This window comes from Dendropsophus ebraccatus, chromosome 10 (genome assembly GCF_027789765.1).
Source record: "Dendropsophus ebraccatus isolate aDenEbr1 chromosome 10, aDenEbr1.pat, whole genome shotgun sequence".
Lineage (NCBI taxonomy): Eukaryota > Metazoa > Chordata > Amphibia > Anura > Hylidae > Dendropsophus > Dendropsophus ebraccatus.
Window position 1 is genome coordinate 102,121,333 of NC_091463.1, and position 22,162 is coordinate 102,143,494.

At 42.4% G+C, this 22,162-nt stretch overlaps 1 protein-coding gene across 1 annotated transcript; it reads left to right on the forward strand.

Moving 5' to 3' along the window:
* Window positions 1-1,776: 1,776 nt before the first annotated feature.
* APLN (apelin) lies at window positions 1,777-21,715 on the forward strand. Its single transcript, XM_069985699.1, has 3 exons — window positions 1,777-2,026; window positions 17,380-17,543; window positions 17,945-21,715. The coding sequence occupies exons 1-2, from the start codon at window positions 1,960-1,962 to the stop codon at window positions 17,541-17,543; spliced, it is 231 nt and encodes a 76-aa protein (XP_069841800.1). The 5' UTR covers window positions 1,777-1,959; the 3' UTR covers window positions 17,945-21,715.
* Window positions 21,716-22,162: the final 447 nt, after the last annotated feature.

Here is a 22,162-nt window from a genome sequence, read left to right on the forward strand (position 1 = left end):
CTCCCTCATTACAGCTGACTCTGACCGGGCTGCCAGAATAGGTGAGTGACCTTCTCCATTAACTCCATATGTCCTAATGGAAGCAGCCAGGGAGTTTGTCCACAGATGATGATCATGTGCTGGAGTATATGTAGCAGAGCTGAGTCTGTTACGGGGTATAACGCCTGGTGATTATCTTACAGCATCTAACCTACCATAGGGATACATACAGGTTCAGCTCTGCTACATCCACATTGTAGATTGTGCTGGAGTATAAGTAGCAGAGCTGAGTCTGTTACGGGGTATAACGCCTGGTGATTATCTTACAGCATCTAACCTACCATAGGGATACATACAGGTTCAGCTCTGCTACATCCGCACTGTAGATTGCACCGGGCATATGTAGCAGAGCTGAGTCTGTTACGGGGTATAACGCCTGGTGACAACCTTACAGCATCTAACCTACCATAGGGATACGTACAGGTTCAGCTCTGCTACATCCGCACTGTAGATTGCACCGGGCATATGTAGCAGAGCTGAGTCTGTTACGGGGTATAACGCCTGGTGGCAACCTTACAGCATCTAACCTACCATAGGGATACATACAGGTTCAGCTCTGCTACATCCGCACTGTAGATTGCACCGGGCATATGTATCAGAGCTGAGTCTATTACGGGGTATAACGCCTGGTGGCAACCTTACAGCATCTAACCTACCATAGGGATACATAAAGGTTCAGCTCTGCTACATCCGCATTGTAGATTGCGCTGGGCATATGTAGCAGAGCTGAGTCTGTTACGGGGTATAACGCCTGATGACAACCTTACAGCATCTAACCTACCATAGGGATACATACAGGTTCAGCTCTGCTACATCCACATTGCAGATTGCGCCGGGCATATGTAGCAGAGCTGAGTCTGTTACGGGGTATAACGCCTGGTGACAACCTTCCACCATCTAACCTACCATAGGGATACATACAAGTTCAGCTCTGCTACATCCGCACTGTAGATTGCGCCCGGCATATGTAGCAGAGCTGAGTCTGTTACGGGGTATAACGCCTGGTGACAACCTTACAGCATCTAACCTACCATAGGGATACATACAGGTTCAGCTCTGCTACATCCGCATTGTAGATTGCGCCGGGCATATGTAGCAGAGCTGAGTCTGTTACGGGGTATAACGCCTGGTGACAACCTTACAGCATCTCACCTACCATAGGGATACATAGAAGTTCAGCTCTGCTACATCCGCACTGTAGATTGCGCCGGGCATATGTAGCAGAGCTGAGTCTGTTACGGGGTATAACGCCTGGTGACAACCTTACAGCATCTCACCTACCATAGGGATACGTACAGGTTCAGCTCTGCTACATCCACATTGCAGATTGCGCCGGGCATATGTAGATGATTTTCCAGGAATCTCACACTTGTATGAATGACGTCTCTATAGATTTATTACTCTTGATTTGGAAACTTGGAAAAAGTGTTGAATATTTTTACACAATTTTTTTTATTTCACGACGGCCGAACCTCCCCCCCCTAAAAGCTTCGGAATAAAGGAGGCTAATTAGGGGTTAATGGAAATGACAATATTCCGAATATTTGTCCATTGAATCCAAGTGGCTGCGACGCATCTGGCAGACGTCCAATCTGGATATGTTTGTCAAAGCCAAGTCCTTTGTTTCTTTGCTGTGGGTTCAATTCATTATGGGCGCTAAAAAAAAGGGAAAAGAAGAAGGGGCGGAGCCTGAGGGCAATGCTGCTGACCACATGACCACCCTGGCTCCCATCCAACACTGCCATACCAATACAAAACGCAGCCCTCTCCTGGAGGGGAGAACAGAGACTGCAAGAGTTCTTGGCAGAAGCCCCCGCTGCAAGGAGCCCTCCCTCCCTCCAAGTGACAGCAGCAGCTTGTACAGCAGGGATCAGCAGGGATCTGCGCTCTCAGAGTCCTCACTGCTCACTCACAGGAAACATGAAGCTCAGCCTCTGGCTCCTGGCACTTGCTCTGCTGCTGGTCACCTTCACTTCAGCCTTTGGAGGTGAGTCTTCTGGCCTCTTGTCCTCATCTGCTGGACACTAGGTTGCAATTTTTGTAGAATTTTTTTGGTATCGTAAACCGTTTCATTCAAGTTTTGCAAATTATATTGTATCCAATCATATTGCACAGGGGAGATTGCAAGGTAGATCCTATTCATGGCCATCAACCCTATGTGCGTATGAACTCCATAAATTATATTGTATCCAATCATATTGCACAGGGGAGATTGCAAGGTAGATCCTATCCATGGCCATCAACCCTATGTGCGTATGAACTCCATAAATTATATTGTATCCAATCTTATTGCACCTAAAGTCTCGGTTATAATGGCTTCAACCAACTTTTTGCTTGCAAATTAGATTTTTGCAAATAAGATTGTATCCAATCCTGCCAGTCCGGACCATCCACCCACCAATGAATGGCCAATATTGTGGATGGGATTAGTGGTGATTTATTGATCGGGTTGGGGTTCGCTGGGGTTCCCCCCTTTTACTTCTCCCCAAACTATTATTGCCCAAAAAGTAACAAAGTTTCATTCAGTCCTCTGATCAGTTTCCATGGAGATTGTTACTAGAGAGCGCAGTCTATGGACACAGGAGCTTGCCATCCAGATTTACTGGTTATTCTGTAGGGAAAGACGTTACGGGCAGCGTTAATCATCAACCACTGTGGTTCAGTGACCGCTCAGGGGGGCGCAGCGTGAAATGGAGACTTTTTACGCTTCTTCTTTATTAGACTATAATGTATCACATATTGATTACAAGTCATTCATTGATTGATGTTACAATTAATGGAAATTCTAAAAATTTGCATGATTTATGAGTTAATTTTTTGCAACTTTTTAATATACATATATATTTTTTAAATATGTATATTTTTTTTTTATTGCAAAGTGTGATTTTCCCAATGTAGAGTGTGAGAGTGCTGCGGCATGCTGGGTGCGAGCTCTAGGACTTTGTATGGAGGGCATCCATTATTCATGCATGAAGATGCCCAATAATTAAACCATCAGACTTCACAATGGGCTCCATCTATTTCTATGGCTGCACAATTACGTATCATGGTAACATGTGCATTAAGCTTCTGCCGTAACCTATAGCGGTGTGCACGGAATGATGTCACAGTTGGTTGTATGAGCCCATCTGCTACACAAACTATAGTACCAGACGTATCAAAGGGAGAAAGTGATTGCAGATAATAGGTGCATTAATGTCAGATTCACCCAGTGATGGGCACAATGTATACTCTATGGGATGGGATGATAGCAATGGATTTCTCATGACAAGCACTGGTTGCGTGCCTAACTATGCAAAAAAGACGGGAATCTGTAATTGTATTAAGATAATTTGTTGGACATTTAGCATTTGCATTTTGAGTTACTGAGCAAAGAAGGGAAATAATTCTTCTATCATTCATATATATATATATTTTAATAAACACTGCTCCTAGTGGTCACAAGCCGTCATAGCACTTCAGTAATATGTAGCTGTCGTCCTAATTATCCGTCCATCCTAAATGTAAATATTTTGGCCGTGATGTTGGATAAATACTCCACTAAATAGAGACTGAAGAGCTGGGTGTTTTCTGTAACGTCCCTTTAAGTTGTTTGAGCATGCTCGGTTTACTTTTGCAGATAACGTGCACTTGTTGGTTTTTTTTAACCCCCCTGTAAACTTTGTTGAGGTTTCTTGGAAAGATCAGATAGCGGTTGGGTCAATATTAGGAGTTAATAAATCACAGGATCTCACCTGTTTACCCTGGATAGTGGGAAGGATCTGATATGGTGGACATCTGGCCACCACAATCCATGGGGTTATGAGGTCTAGAGGTTATGGTCGGCATTGGTCGGTATCGCTCATCATGGGTTGATGATGGTGACACCTGTATTTAGTTGTATCTTCACACCGGAGTTACCTATGCGTCCATTAGATGCCTCCAGAGATATGCATGGGTTGACTGTCATGCCATTGAAGTAGATGCCCCAGCTTGCTTGGCTTCTTTATCCCCCTATTGGGTGTTATAAACCTGTGGGGGGCTCCATAACTGTGCCATTGCTTATGAATAATGGGAATGGGGCAAACAGGTCAAATGGCCTCCGGAGAAATGGGGAACATTGTGGAGGTTCCTTCTCTTTGTATATTCACAACCCATCCCTATAATTTGTATTGTGAGCTATATTGGGAATGCATTCTGATTACAGCTCTGAAGTACATACCAGCTATAATGCAGTACTGTGGCTTCCTAGCAGTTGTCTATGCATGGTGGGAGTTGTAGTTTTGCAATGTCTGAAGACGGCGGTGGTTATAATGTATTCCTTACTGCGGATAATAGTGCGGCTTCCCATCCAGCCTCTAATCCGCAGCTCGGGGTGACAATTCATTAGAATGGGAGCAGATCAGATGAAGCTCTTGATAAGGGAGATTGTCACCACCTGGAAGATGCTGAAATCTGATCTGCTGAATATAGAAGAAGCTTCGTCCTCCATCCGTCAGACCCAACGGCCTGAGAATAAGACGTTTCTGGCAGCTCGGACAGGTTTTCAGCCTGATGGCTGTCTGGACGGTTTTCCTCACACTCCTACTGACATATTGTCATCTCCTTCCATAGAGAGTAATGTTACCTCACAGCGAGACCTTAAAGGGCATGTCCACTTTGGAAAACTGCCACTGGTGAACATGGTGCCCATCAATGTCTATCTAGCTGCTAATAAAGGGCCCAGAGCTGGGGGCCCCTCCCTATCACCCCCATATGAGCTAATGCATCTGCATAGAAGGAGCTTTGCAAGCATGTACCATTGGCTTAAAGTGCTGAACTGCTAATCCCCCATTCCTGGGACTTGTTGTCCGGGGTATAAACCGCATTTACTAGTCTGTGATCTGTTAATCTCCTGTAATAAACAAAGCGTGCGTCCGTCTCCCTGCGCGGTGCTGTACATCTGTATGAAGTTGCAGCTATTGTTGCTATAACTTATTCTGGGTGACGGCCAAGTCGAGTCGTCACCACCGCACGAGGCCTAAATATAGAGTTACTATAAGGGTTATAAGAAGTCATATCCATAGGGGGGGGGGGGGGTCTCAGTCCAATTATCCATCTATATACCACAGCATCTATCCCCCCGCTACAATGTATCTGAGGACTGGGTGGACTGGATACTATATGTACAGGACTGGCTGGAGATCTGATCATGTGAACCATCCCAGTAGTATCCCCCATAAGGGGCAGACATTGCTGGAGGCCAGGACCCTGCCGGATGGGGGAACCATCAGAGTTGTGTCCTTCCTCCATCCCTCTTGTTACACGTCGTTCCTTCCTTCCCCCAGGAATCCCCCTTCAGCTTCTGGCAAACATGTAAGAAAGTTGTTCCAAAGGGAAGTCAGCGACTACTGTAAGATTGTTTCCCGTCCAGGTGTCAGACGTGACCAGAGAAGATTCCCTCAGTTCCATCAGGCTGGAATTTCCTGGTCCTCCTCTCCCCGATGTCCGCACAGCTGGGTGCAGTAATAGAATCTCCAGCCGGGGTCAGACAGTGCGGATTACCGGGAGAGAACCGCAGCACTCCCTCAGGATTGGCCTCAGATGCTGGGAGTTTCTTTACGTTTCTGGTCTGGAAAGTTATAGACCCGGGATGGGGAATCTCGTCTCTCCAGCTGTTGTAAAACTACAACTCCCATCATGCCTGGATAGGTAAAGCTTTATCTTTGGCTCTCCAGGCATGATGGGAGTTGTAGTTTTGCAACAGCTGGAGAGACAAGGTTCCCCATCACTTTTATAGAACATTAGGCTGTGTTCACATGTTTCGGATGTGATAGGTTAAGTCACGGTTTTGTCATAACTTTCCGAAGTCACAGCAAAACTCTACTGCAAAGTGTGAACCCAGCCCCATCTGATATTACTTCTTTTGGGTACTCCATTTATTTATTTATTTTCAAAGTAACTGGTGTCAGAAAGTTATACAGATTTGTAATTAACTTCTATGTAAAACTAGTCTTCCAGAACTTATCAGCTGCTGTATGTCCTGCAGGAAGTGGTGTATTCTCTCCAGTCTTACAGTGCTCTCTGCTGCCACCTCTGTCCATGTCAGGAACTGTCCAATACAGCACCAAATCTCCATAGAAAACCTCTCCTGCTCTGGACAGTTCCTGACATGGACAGAGGTGGCAGCAGAGAGCACTGTGTCAGACTGGAGAGAATACACCCCTTCCTGCAGGACATACAGCAGCTTATAAGTACTGGCAGACAGGAGATTTTTACATAGAAGTAAATTACAAATCTGTATAACTTTCTGACATCAGTTGATTTAAAAGAATATTTTTTTCTCTCGAGTACCCCATTAATTTATCTAAGGTTTTCCCACCACCAGTGTCTGATACGTGGAGGTCCTACCACCCAAGACAATGGGGGTCTGGTGTTCCCCTGAATGGAGCTGTGGTGGAGCATGTGCATTGCTGCTTCATTCAACCCTTTGGGTCTGAGAAAGATGGATAAGTACAGTCCTCAACTCTTTTCATTGGGCCTATATAGTGGAATGGAGCAGGATCCCATTCCTATGATCAGCAGCCATCACCCCACTGATCAGTCACTTATCCCTTATACTCTAGATAGTGATGGATGATGGTGGGAAAAGCCCGAAACAAGGAGAAGACGTCAGGATGCCAGTTGACTCATCCATGTGTGACTACTGACGTCTCCATCATATGAAACCTTCAGCGTCTTTTCCTAAAACCTTGTTTACTACCAGCAGCAACTTAAAATTCCCACTTATACCGAGATCTCCACAAATCCCATTAGTGAAGACACACAGCGAGATCAGTCAGGGAACACACCCCGAGGGTCTATAGGAGATGCCCCCCTGACACCGCGTCTGACCTCGACTTTATCTCCTTCATGGGTTGTTTACCCAACTAAGTCAGGTAATATAGAGGTAGAGCCAGCGCTCACACACCAGGAAGGATTATGGGCAGATAGTATCACTAGTGCGTGCCATAGGACGAATGCAGAAGAGCTCCAGCCCCATATCATGAGTGAGAATCAGCCACATTCTGGATGCTTATCTATCAAAACCTAAATACTGCAAGACACTTTAATCTAACTGAATGGTTTACTCACGCTATTACAGCGGCAGTCTGAGATCTGCTATGGCTTATAAAATGTAAATTAACTTGAATGTACAAAAATATAATTTCTATAATACTGCCCCTATATACAGGAATATAACTACTATAATACTGCTCCTATATACAGGGATATAACTGCTATAATACTACTCCTATATACAGGAATATAACTACTATAATACTGCTCCTATATACAAGAATATACTACTATAATACCGCCCCCTATATACAGGAATATAACTACTATAATACTGCTCCTATATACAGGAATATAACTACTATAATACTGCTCCTATATACAGGAATATACTACTATAATACTGCTCCTATATACAAGAATATAACTACTATAATACTGCCCATATATACAGGAATATAACTACTATAATACTGCTCCTATATACAGGAATATACTACTATAATACTGCTCCCTATATACAAGGATATAACTACTATAATACTGCTCCTATATACAGGAATATACTACTATAATACTGCTCCTATATACAGGGATATAACTACTATAATACTGCTCCTATATACATGGATATAACTACTATAATACTGCTCCTATATACATGGATATAACTACTATAATACTGCTCCTATATACAAGAATATAACTACTATAATACTGCTCCTATATACAGGAATATACTACTATAATACTGCTCCTATATACAGGAATATTACTATAATACTGCTCCTATATACAGGAATATAACTACTATAATACTGCTCCTATATACATGGATATAACTACTATAATACTGCTCCTATATACAGGAATATAACTACTATAATACTGCTCCTATATACAGGAATATAACTACTATAATACTGCTCCTATATACAGGAATATAACTACTATAATACTGCTCCTATATACAGGGATATAACTACTATAATACTGCCCCCTATATACAGGAATATAACTACTATAATACTGCTCCTATATACAGGAGTATAACTACTATAATACTGCTCCTATATACATGAATATAACTACTATAATACTGCTCCTATATACAGGGATATAACTACTATAATACTTCTCCCATATATTGGAATATAACTACTATAATACTGCTCCCTATATACAGGGATATAACTACTATAGCAAGCAAGCAGGGTAGAAGGAGAAATCGGCACTACGGCTGTGATATCAGAGGTACTGGGGACACGGACTATGTGGATGCAAAAACTGCTTGACATCGGTGGTGCTCTATATCTATATGTAGTAGTAATATATCTTGTCCAAGAGAGGTATAAAGAGATATGGCACTCACCAATAGATGTCTTCATATAGCATACACTTTATTTCATCCAAAATAGGAATACAGACTGGTTACAAACAGTGAGAGGACGCCATACGCGCTCACAGCAGGGATATAACTACTATAATACTGCTTCTGTATACAGGAATATAACTACTATAATACTGCTCCTATATACAGGGATATAACTACTATAATACTGCTCCTATATACAGGAATATAACTACTATAATACTGCTCCCTATATACAGGAATATACTACTATAATACTGCTCCTATATACAGGAATATACTACTATAATACTGCTCCTATATACAGGGATATAACTACTATAATATTGCTCCTGTATACAGGAATATAACTACTATAATACTGCTCCTATATACAGGGATATAACTACTATAATACTGCTCCTATATACAGGAATATAACTACTATAATACTGCTCCCTATATACAGGAATATAACTGCTATAATACTGCTCCTATATACAGGAATATACTACTATAATACTGCTCCTATATACAGGAATATAACTACTATAATGTGGCTCAGGGAAGAAACAGAGTGCTGCACATCACACCTATGGCTGATACTAGTGCCGCTTGGCTAAATAAAAAACACATCAGAATTTTGTGTATGAATTGATCAAGCCATACTGCCCCATGTACCTCGTGCCGGTATCTGATACACATGGGTCCCTACACTAAGTCCACACCGTGCCAGTCAGCGGCCACCAACCCCGCAGGCGTGCACAGCCAGGGAACGGGGGCCATGGGACGGCCCTGCGACCCCCATGCCACAGGACCAGACCCAAAAACACCACACCAGAACCCGGCCAGCACCGCCGGCGGAGAAGGTCGCCCCCAAGCAGCACAAGTCTGGATAAGGTATTGCGCTCACCATAGCTGCAGCAAACAGAATGGGAAAAAATATACAGACACTCTGGTGTTGATTTTTAATATAGGCCTGGCGGCATTAGTATCAGCCATAGATGGGATGTGCAGCCGTTCCACTCTCTCCAGTTCGTGTTTCACAATTCTCCCTCTCTGAACAGCTAGCACTCCTTTATAAGACCCACATGACCAAAATTAGCAGGATATGTCTGTGCTCACATGTCTGGACCCTATGTCTTCCCCATTCTGTGAGAGCAGCAATGGTAAGTGTAATACCATATCCATACTTGTGTCGTTTGGGGGCAGCCTTCCCCGCCGGTGGTGCTGGCTGGGTTTTGGTGGGGCTTTTTGGGTCTGGTCCTGTGACATTGGGGTTGCAGGGCCGTTCCATGGCCTCCCTTCCCTGCACGTGCACGCTTTGCGGGGTTGGCGGTCGCTGACCGACACGGTGTGGAGTTAGCGTAGGGACCCGTGTGGACCAGAGGACCTGCGCGGTGGTACACGGGGCAATATGGCTTGATCAATTCATATACAGACACTCTGGTGTTGATTTTTAATATAGGCCTAGCGGCATTAGTATCAGCCATAGATGGGATGTGCAGCCGTTCCACTCTCTCCAGTTCGTATAACTACTATAATACTGCTCCTATATACAGGGATATAACTACTATAATATTGCTCCTGTATACAGGAATATAACTACTATAATACTGCTCCTATATACAGGGATATAACTACTATAATACTGCCCCTATATACAGGAATATAACTACTATAATACTGCTCCTATATACAGGAATATAACTACTATAATACTGCTCCTATATACAGGAATATACTACTATAATACTGCTCCTATATACAGGAATATAACTACTATAATACCGCTCCTATATACAGGAATATAACTACTATAATACTGCTCCCTATATACAGGAATATAACTACTATAATACTGCTCCTATATACAGGGAAATACCTACTATAATACTGCTCCTATATACAGGAATATAACTACTATAATACTGCTCCTATATACAGGAATATAACTACTATAATACTGCTCCTATATACAGGGATATAACTACTATAATACTGCTCCTATATACAGGAATATAACTACTATAATACTGCTCCTATATACAGGAATATAATACTATAATACTGCTCCCTATATACAGGGATATAACTACTATAATACTGCCCCCTATATACAATAACATCAGTGGAATAATAATAGGATCCACGCAGAGTGAATCATTTCTGAGGCTGAGGATTCTTCCATGTCTTTCAGCAGCACATTACAGTCCTGTAGCGGAGTTATATCCTATGTCAGGCCATTGCCGCCAGAGCTGACACCTGTCATTGGGCCTCCTGGTTACATTTTCGGCTTAGATACAGGAGTGACCTTGAGGATAGGATACCCTTCAGTCTTTGTACCTACAGCCGGGACGTGCGGATACTCACATATACTGTACACCCATGGCAGGAACTCTGCTGTTTGTTTAATGTAATCAGTCATCTCAAACAGAAAGTTTACAGAAGAAATGGAGCTGAGATATACCGACCTGCAGCGCTCCAATAATACCGTACAGTGCAGGGGAGAGGGATGCCATACACCAAGAGGCTTAAAGGGGAACTCCCTGTGAAAGTTTACTGTGATAGAGAAATGTAACTAAATGTATCGGAATCTAATAAATATTATGATGAAAGGTTTCATTGTTCTTCCATCAGACTGAAGGGGGATGAGGCCACTTGGAGCCCCCATTGTCTTTGGTTGTAGCCGGGACACAAACCTAACGGCTTCCCCTTATAATCAATGGCGTTTTATGGCTTTCTTTCATCCCTGTGTGGTCTATAGTTGTGAACATCATCTGGTGAATTATAAATTACTACTATATGTAACCCCCCCTTCTCTTATTGTCGATGGAGTCTGACACTTCATGGATCTCGCTTTTCGGGACTCTGCTGTGAATGGAGAACACTTCAGGGACGCAGGGTTAAAGAAGAGATGGGCGACTGAGGACAGAAACGTGATGCACGGCTTTTCCTGTCCCACTTGGGAGACAATGGCTCATTCACTCCACTAACAAAACTCATTTTGTCTGGTTATTCCAGTACAGAGCAAAGAGCAGGATGGTGATGATACCCGGCGGTGGCACAGACCGCCCACTGTTACATCCACCACCTCATCCTTTCATTACATGCAAAATTAGATGGAAACTCCAAAACTTCTCTCTATACGCGATCCCCCTGGGCCTTGCTGATAGAGGAGAAGTGGGATAGAATATATTTTATTACTAGTAGTAGTAGTAAGCTTCATGTCATCTTTACATCTATGGTGCAACATAACGGGGATGGGTTGTCTAGGGCTATGTTCACACGTAATAAGAGACCGGCCATCCCAGCCTGTACTGCAGTACCCACTGGATGATCTTTATGACCTCAGAGTTCTTGAGGAAGAAGCCAAGATATGAAGCCCAACTGTGGTTACAGAAAGGTCCTTCTATTAGAGCAGAACACCTGACGATAAGCCTATGCTGTAAGATACATCTGGCCAGGGGTCTTACTTGGTTTCAGTGACTTCCAACAAGTTCCAGACCAGTGACCTGTGATAGGATTCTGCTTAACAGAGCATTGAAGAAGTCTGGTGTTTGCTTCATTGAAGCATTGAGATGCACAATCGTACGCAATGTAGGAGATACAGAATCTCTAACCTTGGAGGTAACGTTTGTTTCCTCTCGTTTCTATTGAATTATAATTCCCACAGAGTTCTCGATTTTGTTACCGGGGTTCCTTGATAATATTCTGATCGCTAAGTATCCACCAGTGATCAGGAAACAAGCAGTAAGTGTTCAGTTTTCCTGCAGCGCCACCACTGGTGAGATCAAGCATTACACAACCCCCATTCACATCAATGGGTTGTGTTGCATTTTCTTGTCTGGAAGTTTCAGTGTGTAAATGTCTGAGAAGCAGATATGATACATGGATGGGATGCCGAAGGATTCGCTCTCCAGATCTCTCAGCATCATTCAGATTCCAGTCCAGAAAGCCCAGCATGGACAACCCCATTGAAGTCTTCAGTAAACACAGGTACCTGCCGCCTGTCTCAGAATTCCAGCCTCTGTCACCTGGCCCAGCATGACTCCAGTACAGAAACACCAGTATGCGGGCTCAGACCAGTGCCTCCGCACCAGCAGCTCCTCAAGGAGCTCAATGACAGACGCTCCTCCATCTTAATCTGAGACACCTGTAAACTTCCAAACTTCACAAAGTCACAAAGATCAAGCAGGATATTTATGTTCTAAGAACAAATGTTACCAGAGGCAGAAAGGTTTTCTCTTTATTTTTTTTTTTAACTTTTATTGAGCACAAATCAGGATCATCAGTAAATAGAGGAGTAAATGTCAGATCTTGGAGAAAGGTTACGCTGCCGGCTTCTCTTTGAAGTTCCTTGGATCAGAAGTCTTGCTGTGATTTCTTGTAATGATAATTTACATTGGAGCGAGATGATATATCACATAGCCTGGAAATACTAAAGGTCCGGCACAGATCTGGTGGAGCGCGGCGGCTCATTGATCCTCCAGGCCGCGGGAGACATTTATGGGCCTTCTGCTATTTCATATTATATAAATCAGTAACTATACCCCAAGTATATTACTATCTACTCTACAAGGTTGTCCTCATATGGACTTGCTTATTTAGGCAAATAATAGGGGCAAAAGGGGCCATAATGACCCAAAAGTGGAAGATGACTGAAAAGTTAGTTGATACATTTAGATTTTTTTTTTTTCTAGATGGCTACACTGTATAATGTTGTGGTCACTCGCAGTCATGGCCCCCACTTCTACTTTAACCTCCCTAACCTCATCTGTCTGTATACTGCCTATTCCGACCTCTTGACTGCTTACTGCCATAGGAGAACTCTGTCTGTCCTGACCTTTCCCATCTATGGTTTGTGAGTGAACTGTGCCTGTCCTGACTTTGTCTTGTCTAAATCCACTTCTGATCCTAAATGTTGGTTCTTAGAATCTGCTTTAGAATCTTCTATCCTCAGATGTCGCTTTAGACTCTGATCCTCAATGTAGCAATTCGGAGGATCCACATCTGTGCAGGTAGACTCTGTGTCAGATATTTAGTGTCGAAGAACAAAGATGGAAGTCATCTGCTTTCCTGAAAGAGAGGTCTGATGCATCTAGAAGGTAGACCCCCTGAGTGCTCAATAATGACCCATTGATGCCATTGGGTAGTGAATGGGGATAACCTCAGACCACACTTCCCTGACAAGAGTTTTTTTACATTGAAAATGGATTCCACATGTTGGACGTTGTGGGCATGGAGATATTCAGGACCAAGGTCTCTGGAGCCACTTCAAACATTGTAGGAACTTGGAGATGGACTAATAAAAATCTATGATTCATTGATAGTTTCCTTTATTTTCTCCCCGACACATCGCCTAAAGCTTCTTCGCTCCCGAATAGCAGCTAATCTAGGTCCCTGCTTGGCATGTACGGTGGAAGGCATAGAAAGACGTGATGCATGGTTACAGGAAATTAGGACCTGACCTTTGTCCTACATAAAGGTATTCATACAATGAACAAAGTGAACGCAACTGGGAATTTGGGTTTCGGAGCGCACTGTCAATTAAATCGGAAAAGTGAATAGGAAGTTGAAAGCGTCATTAGAGTTTAGTCGAAGTTAAAACATCTCTCCAAATAATTGTAAAATACAAAGCCCTCGGCACAAGACAAAACCCTCCATTAGACTCCTGCCTGGGTAATGACAATTAGGTTGTCTGCTCCAATACAAGCGCTCAGTGCCAGGCTGGCGCCATGCCAGGCCCCTCCATGCACTGACAGCAGATTCCTCACTAATTCACAAAGTTTGCTTCCAGAAATGATACAAAAGCGCAAATGATCTTTCCTCTTGGCTGCAAAATAAACCTGAAAATGTCTCTTGTGTTGCCCGACAATCATTAGCACTATTACTGGAGTAATCCAGGAAAATGAGCAATATACTGGGACGCCCTCCATCTCATTTCCTTACTCGAATGCCACAAAAATAACTCTGGACTGAACGCTCATGTCACTGGAGCTCGATTCCTGGAAAGCGTAAAAAGCGGGCAGGCTGGCGGTGTTCAGTGTCAGTGCTGGAGGAACAGAAGATTCTAGGGGCGAAAACAAGTTTTATGATCATGTTTCCACATGGCGATGAATAAGGTTCTGCTCACAGTCTGCGGTGACGCATACAAGCCTAGCTATACACACTCTTTACTGTACTTTATCTCTGAGTATGTCTTGTATGTCTTACACTACAGTTACACCCAGCAATACAGTCACATATGTGGTGCAGTCAGCGAGGGACGCATGGCCAGAGCTCTGCTAGTCACATTTATCAATTCACAGCAGTTTGGGAAGAATTGTGAGTGCAGCTCTGGGCCTAGCTGGAGGAAACATGCAATGCTGTTGCTTAATGTCTAATTATATTTGCAAAATTGCTCAACATGTTAAAAAGATTCAAATAAAGAGCAGAGATAAGATGCGTATACTCTTCACTATCCCGACCAATACAATGAATACTTCTAGACGTTCCCAAGAGGCCATAAATAGTTACAATTGTATTTCATAATCAATTGGAATTATTTATGGCCTCTTAGAAACTTAAGATGTACAATTACCATAGTAATAGATGGTGTTTGGTACCGCAATGGGGTCTTTTTCAACCCCACAGAACGGATACAATGGAGCTTAGATGCTTTTGTTGGGTTGTAGTGGTATTGGACAATATTTATTGCCCTTAGGGGCAAGTGGCAATATAGATCTAATGCTTAACAGGCAATATTCTATATTCATAGGGTCTATAGTAGAATCTGTGCACCTCCACATTACAGAAATCATTACAGAGCACAATAGAATAGATTTTTCATTCCCACGTCCTTATGAGACATAAGATGACAGCAACCAGACTGCAAGCCTTAAATCCACATCCTCTAACATAAGGGGGCTTCAGAGCTCTGCCGGCCCGGCTTGTAGTATAAGTGCCCTTTTGAAAAGAATAATTAATGAAAATCTCCATGGAAAAGTCTTATGTAGGGGGAGAAAAAACTGCACAGGCCAACATATGTGGAAGGATTATGCGTGCCATTGTGTACAATAACTCAGTTTACATATATAGGCTGCATGCCATAAGGTTGTGATCCCAATCATTGGAAGCAAGTCCTGCTGTGCCGACAACTGACTTCAATTGCCGGCATTGTGTAATCCCTATACAATGCGAGGGGTGGGGGAGCAGATTAAAAATCTTACATTTTACAAGAGGAGAGGAAGCGCTCACTTATGTAAGATGCAAGTCTCTTACTCCGCTCTACGTTACGTAAGCGCGTTATCCAAAGACTACAAAGTATTCTTGCAAAGCCTGATTTTTATTTATTAACCATGTGGGTTAATAATCCTCACTTTGTAGGTTTTTTTTATTAGTGGTATACTTTACATTAGTGGTATAATTTTGGATGATTATCAGTATCCTTTGAATTTTTTTTAATTCTGTTAAATATAAAAATTGGACAATGAAGTATATAGGATTGGAGGCCCATAGTGTCCAGAAGACATAGGATGTCCATAGCTGGGGATAACTATACAGGCCCTTTAGCTCATGAGCTGTTGCTATTAGTAAGGTGTGAGGTACATCTATTGATTGTGACATATTGACAAGCCTTGCACTTAGAGCTGGGTGTCCCATAAGGGCTTTATCACCATGTTCATACAATGGTGCCATAAAATATAAAAAAACACTCGGCAGAATCTATAAATTGCATTGATTCTGAAAACAAGAATTCTTGCAGAAGCATATGCCCTATGGTAAACCCCATAGCCTTCCCTTGGTGGTTGCAATTTGTTCTTCCTATTCCAATAGATGCAAATTAATATCTGCACCACAACAATTAATGCACAATTTATCATAAGGGAAAAACTTTTTTTTAACTCTTTGGAATAGTTTTTATTCTATAATTCTTTGTTAAAATAATAAACAAAAGCGGAAAGTAGAGCAAAGCTCCTGATCTGTAGTGATCGGTGCAACAATAGATGTAGACAGGCTACAGTTCTAATGAGAGGGTGCAGGACGGGGTCGTCTCACCCAGATAACTGAGGAAGAATTATTTATGAGAAAATCTGAATGAATGAGACAGGATTAGCATCCCCCACCCGCCCCCCCAGATTCCAGCTCCAGACCCTTTTATTTAGCCACAGGGCGGAACAAACAATGTCTGTGATATATTGAGGTTGCATCTGTTTACAATATGTTACAATGTAAGAAATAAAGTATCTGTTCCGCTCCCATTGTAACTACATGAAGTCTTATAAACTGCAGCTCACAAAGCCGATTCAGCGCAGGAAAACGAATGTCATTAGAGTAATTGCCCCGTCTGAAGTCCTGACAATATGTGGGAGCGATTCAATGTTTCAAAGTAAAGGTTTTTGCAGTGGATTAAAATACTCGAAAGTATTAGACCTGCCTCATTTACTGCGGATGGAGGGGGGGGGGGCAGGGTGTTAAGTGTTAACCCCTTATAAACCAATATGTTTAAAGCTATGTCAGAGGAGCTCTGAGGTTCCTTTGCTTTCTCTATATGAGCAGATACCTTCATGCAACTTCGATCTCTATTGGAGGTTGCATTCCAATGACAATGTGGTCAGATGACATCCATCCTATTAATCCTTATCGGTCACTGGTGACAAGTAGTGTTGAGCAGAGAGGCTCAATTGTTCACTGCCATAGGCTGTATCCATGTTTTCCAGGACTCCCTAGGGTGGCATCCAACTTCTGCAACTGCATGGAGTCAAATAGGGAGCGTTGGGTTTTTAGAGAACATTTCCGAACCCAAAAAGTTCCACTGCTCCGCTCGACACTAGTGACAGTTCGATCTCTCTGCTCAACATTAGTTGTGATTTCTTCTGGAAATGAGCACAATAGTTGTCATGCTTACAGTAGACAATCCTTTAAGGCGTCCAAAATGGTTTTCCAGTAGGGCTTGGAATCTCATCTTTATGATATCTTTCTTTTTTTAGCTCCATTGGCTGAAGGATCAGACAGAAAGGATGAAGAGCAGAATATAAGGACGTTGGTCAACCCAAAGAACACTCGTCATGCAATGCCCCAGCGTCAAGGAGCCTACAGGAAACTGAGACGCCAAAGGCCGCGACTGTCCCACAAGGGCCCCATGCCATTCTAGGTAAGGAGAGAGAACTGTTCATTGCCTTAGATAACCTTAAAACTGCAGACTACAGATTAGACTAACAGACTAGAGATGTGGCAAGATTACCAAATATCCTGAGCCCCTCTAGTAAAGTTGGTTCACCTTCTTCTTAGTGTTGGTAAATCTGCCCCAACGTGGCCCTAGGTCATGTTTGGGTTTTGGGGAGGGAAACGTTCAATAGGTTTGTTCTTTCCAGGACTGAGATGGTCACTTAAAGAGGCTAATGTTGTGTGAGTCTTGTCATGTCTGCAGCTCAGAGGTCAAGACGTTAATATAATTTCTATATATAAACCCTGAAGACCGACGTTGAGTTGAATGTAAAACATCCTTTCTGTTATGTGATCCTGACTAAACCATTTGCTTTGGATTTTTTCCAGTTGGCTTGGAATGAACTTTGTCCCTTTCCACTGCAATATTTGGTTTGTGCGACTATGGACCCTGAGGTGAAATGAAAACCATTAAAGAAAAGCCGTTCCCCTGTCTTGTGTCTCTCCGATCCGTCTGTGTTTGGTGGTCACTGGACAAGTCGATGGATTTTGGGATGTGGCTCCAGGAAAAGGATTGTCTGACTTCTAGGATCCAGGCCATTCATCTGTTCTCATGAATTAAGTTGGTCTTTGTTGTTTCCTCAGGAAAGTTTGTTTTATTACCACTGGATCAAGACCGGCTCAGATGCTATTGCACTAAGGTCTTCTCTATGCCACGTCTTTGCCTTATACTCTCCAACTCACTATCTCTATGGTTGTGCCTACTGCAGAAGATCTGGAAGTTTTTATCGCTTCCAACAATGGTAGGCCAGTCAAAAAAAAAAAATTGAGGTCTATCGGTTTTCATGAGACAATAAAATTTGCTAACATCTTCTCAATGCAAGTGTCTTTGCCTTATACGTCTGAGCTCACTGCCTTGACAGCCCTGAAGACCCTGATAGACACTTAATCCAACCAAAGCCAAAATACATTGGTAGCCCTTTACCTTCTACCAGATTCCAATGACAAAACCATTTTCTACCCATAAACTATCCCAGATAAGGCTGGTCCATCAATAAAAAAAATATTCATAACACTAGATGACAAAGGACTAACACCCCCCAACGCAGATCCAGATCCTAAAGGACAAAACATCTACTAAGCAAAAATACAAAGCTAAGACCAGTCTATCAGTGCAAAATATGTTGGACATCCATTGGTATTGTACAAATCATGTATAACATAAGACGTTCTCTACCAGAAGACAGCTTGCATATCTAACATTGGACCCTCAGCTTCCACCAGGTCCTAAAAAACAAAAACATCTACTAAGCAGAATTACTTATAACAGCCAAGGCCAGGCCATCAGTGCCAAAATTATTCATCAAAATCATGTAGGACATCAGGTCTTCTCTAGAAAACTGTCGTAACCTTATTCTTCTCAGCTCTGTCATCACAGCCAAGTCAATTTTTTGAAGACCTGGAGGACAACCAGCCAATTTATTCTAACTTGTTGTCACAGACTTCCTTCAGCTTCCACCAGATCGGAATAAAATCTACTAATGTACTAGCAAAAAGACCTATTGCAGCCAAGTTCAGACCATCGGTGCAAAAATGTAGGACATCATCTTCCACTAGATTATGTAGGACATAAGATCTTGACTACAAAATGATACTTTCCTCGTTCCTCACAGCTTATTGTCTACACAGCGAAGTCATTGGGAGTAGACCCAGAACACACCTAGGCCACTGGAAGTTCTTCATCTTTGCCCAGATCCTAAAGGACAAACATTTCTCATCCAACGTCCATTAAACCAGATACCAGGGACCTTCCCGAGAGGGGAAAATCTCATCACGGACTTATCATTGTTGTGTGTACATGTTCTTTGTTAACTCTTCAATGCCCTCAAGAGCACAACGTATTAATGACGAACCTTTCATAATAGCACTTTCTATAAGAAAAAGCCTATACCCCTACAGAGTCATATAGTACAAAGGAAACAGTATTGTCTTTATATATATATATATAAAAAAAAAGTTATTCCTTCCTTCCCTTCCTTTAAGCAAATGGATTTATATGTGTATATGTATATATATGTGTATGTATCTCTTCGAAAGAAAAATTCTTATTTTTTTTAAATGGCTGTATTCTATTTATTTTGTGATATTTTAATTTAAAGCGATTGTTAAGGATTTGTGGTTCTTGGACTTTTTGCATTGTTTTAGAAAAATATACTGGAAAAAAAAATCTGACAAAAATTATTCAATTTTTTTTTTGAATGACCAAAATAGTTCTCAGCTATTATATAATAGAAACTAACGCTAGGAATGTCAGTATTACAATGTAAACTGTCGGATATACGTGCCGCGTCAACCACTTCAACTGCAATGGAGAAGATTGTATGTTGTTTTTATAATCAATAAAATATTAACCCAGAATTTTCTCCATTGCCGGGTTCTTATATTTGTCAGGTCGACTTGTCGCCCTGAGTCCCTGGATATTTAGCTATCCCCTCTCCGCATTGTAATGGGCTTGACGCATGGTGATGGTGGAGAGATTGTTGGACCCACAGCTCATGTATAGGATCGGCTTCTGTCTGATGACGAAAATGTTAGGATACCCATGAAACTAGATTTGCTTTTGAAAACTTCTATCCGTCTGGGAGTCCTGGCTTACCAGTTGACGCCATGGTAGACATTGCCAAGTCCAAATAAAGAACATTTCCGTATAGTTTTTGCTCTCCTAGATCATCACCTATGAAGCCAAGAATAAGAGCAGATTATGGCAGTTTTATTTGGACGAGCCTCATTTCAAGGCCAAATAATGGATGTTATTTAAAAAAATAACACAATAACTGCTGTTGTTTTGAAATAACGGCCGTTATTTGGGCTCAAAATGATGGACGTCAAATGAGTAAAAAAGGGTATGATCCACGTAACTACAGCGATCCATGTAAAACGCTGACTCACTATGTAAATTCGTTACATTAGCAACACCCTATGACATGCTCCAGAGCTGCAATCCTAATTCTTCTGGTTTCTAATGAAAACAGATCAGAATTTTCCTTGACAGCTCAGACTGATTCCTATAAGAGGGGTTGTCTGAGTTATCTTCAATTTGCTGTTTTAGTCTTATTAGTATGTGGCCACTGGTGCCAGTCATTGGGTATATAGTCGTGTGATCGCTGCAGCCCCGGGGGGTGGGGTGGACTGGAAGGGTATTGGTGGTAATTTGGCTTTGCTCGGGTGAGGATGGCAGATCTGCACAGCGTTATGCAATGACTGGACGGCTTCCATGGTGCAGACATGTCTGACATTATATCATCTGAATTATTCCTGATACAGGAGTTTCCAGATTATCACAAGACGCCGTCCAGACACCGGGATCGCGTTACCCTCACACGCTTAGTGTAATCCAATCCTATAACCCAGAGCGGCCATTGATAGAGCGGCAGAGATACTGTACACCATTATAGCCAATATATTATAAGCTTTAAATGATCTGCATATACGGTAGTGCTCTGTATATAATGGGGTATAATGCATCTGGTGGGGGTCTATGCTGTAATGTACAATGAGCTCACCCAGCCCCCATGTGTATGGAGGAACCCATTAGCCAGCACAGGAATCCCATTACCTCTTATTACAATGCTTTGGCTGCTTGTAAAATATATTGAGAGGCTTTTACTGGGCGACAGAGAGAAGTCACAGAGAGAGTCGGCCAGTCTAGGGAGCCACACTGCTTCTTATTCTTTTCCTTAAGCTTTTGAGGGGATGTACAGGATTAGACAAGCAAAACAGCGCCACATCAGCTCACAGGTTGTGCCTGGTATTGCAGCTGAGACCCATTTATGTCTAATAAGCTGAGCTGCAATACCAGATGTGACCAGATGTGGGGCCTTTTCTAGGGGAAAGAAGAGGGGTTCTCTATCCTGTATAATAATTACTTTTATTAACGCTTATCCATTCCCACGCACCTACATAAGCTCCTGGTGAAAGGGGTCCATGGCAGTGTTCTTGGTCTAAATGATGGAATCACCTGGACCCCCCAAATCCTTTCCTGACCACTCACTATCAGTGGGAAATATGGGATGTACTAAGACTTTACTTTATCTTGTTCTTTTTCTTCTTCCTTTCTAATAAAGGGGTACTCCAGCGAAAATCTTTTTCTTTCAAATCAACTGAATATATAGATTTGTAATATGCTGCTATATAAAAACCTCCAGTCTTCAAGTACTTATCACTTGCTGTATGTCCTGCAGGAAGTGGTGTATTCTCTCCAGTCTGACACAGTGCTCTCTGCTGCCACCTCTGTCCATGTCAGGAACTGTCCAGAGCCAGAGAGGTTTTCAATGGGGATTTGCTGCTGCTCTGGACAGTTCCTGACATGGACAGAGGTGGCAGCAAAGAGCACTGTGTCAGACTGGAGAGAATACACCACTACCTGCAGGACATACAGCAGCTGATAAGTACTGGAAGACTGGAAATTTTTAAATAGAAGAAAATTACAAATCTATATTACTTTCTGAAACCAGCTGATTTAAAAGAAAAAGATTTTCACCAGAGTACCCCTGTAAAACCATCACTTCCTTATAAAAGGTCATTGATCTAATTGGAGCATTGATATAG

Excerpts from the sequence above, each read along its gene's own strand:
- APLN (XM_069985699.1), top strand. The coding sequence starts at position 1,960 with ATGAAGCTCAGCCTCTGGCTCCTGGCACTTGCTCTGCTGCTGGTCACC. Across the intron at positions 2,027-17,379 it reads CTTCACTTCAGCCTTTGGAG|CTCCATTGGCTGAAGGATCA; the intron begins GTGAGTCTTCTG and ends TTCTTTTTTTAG.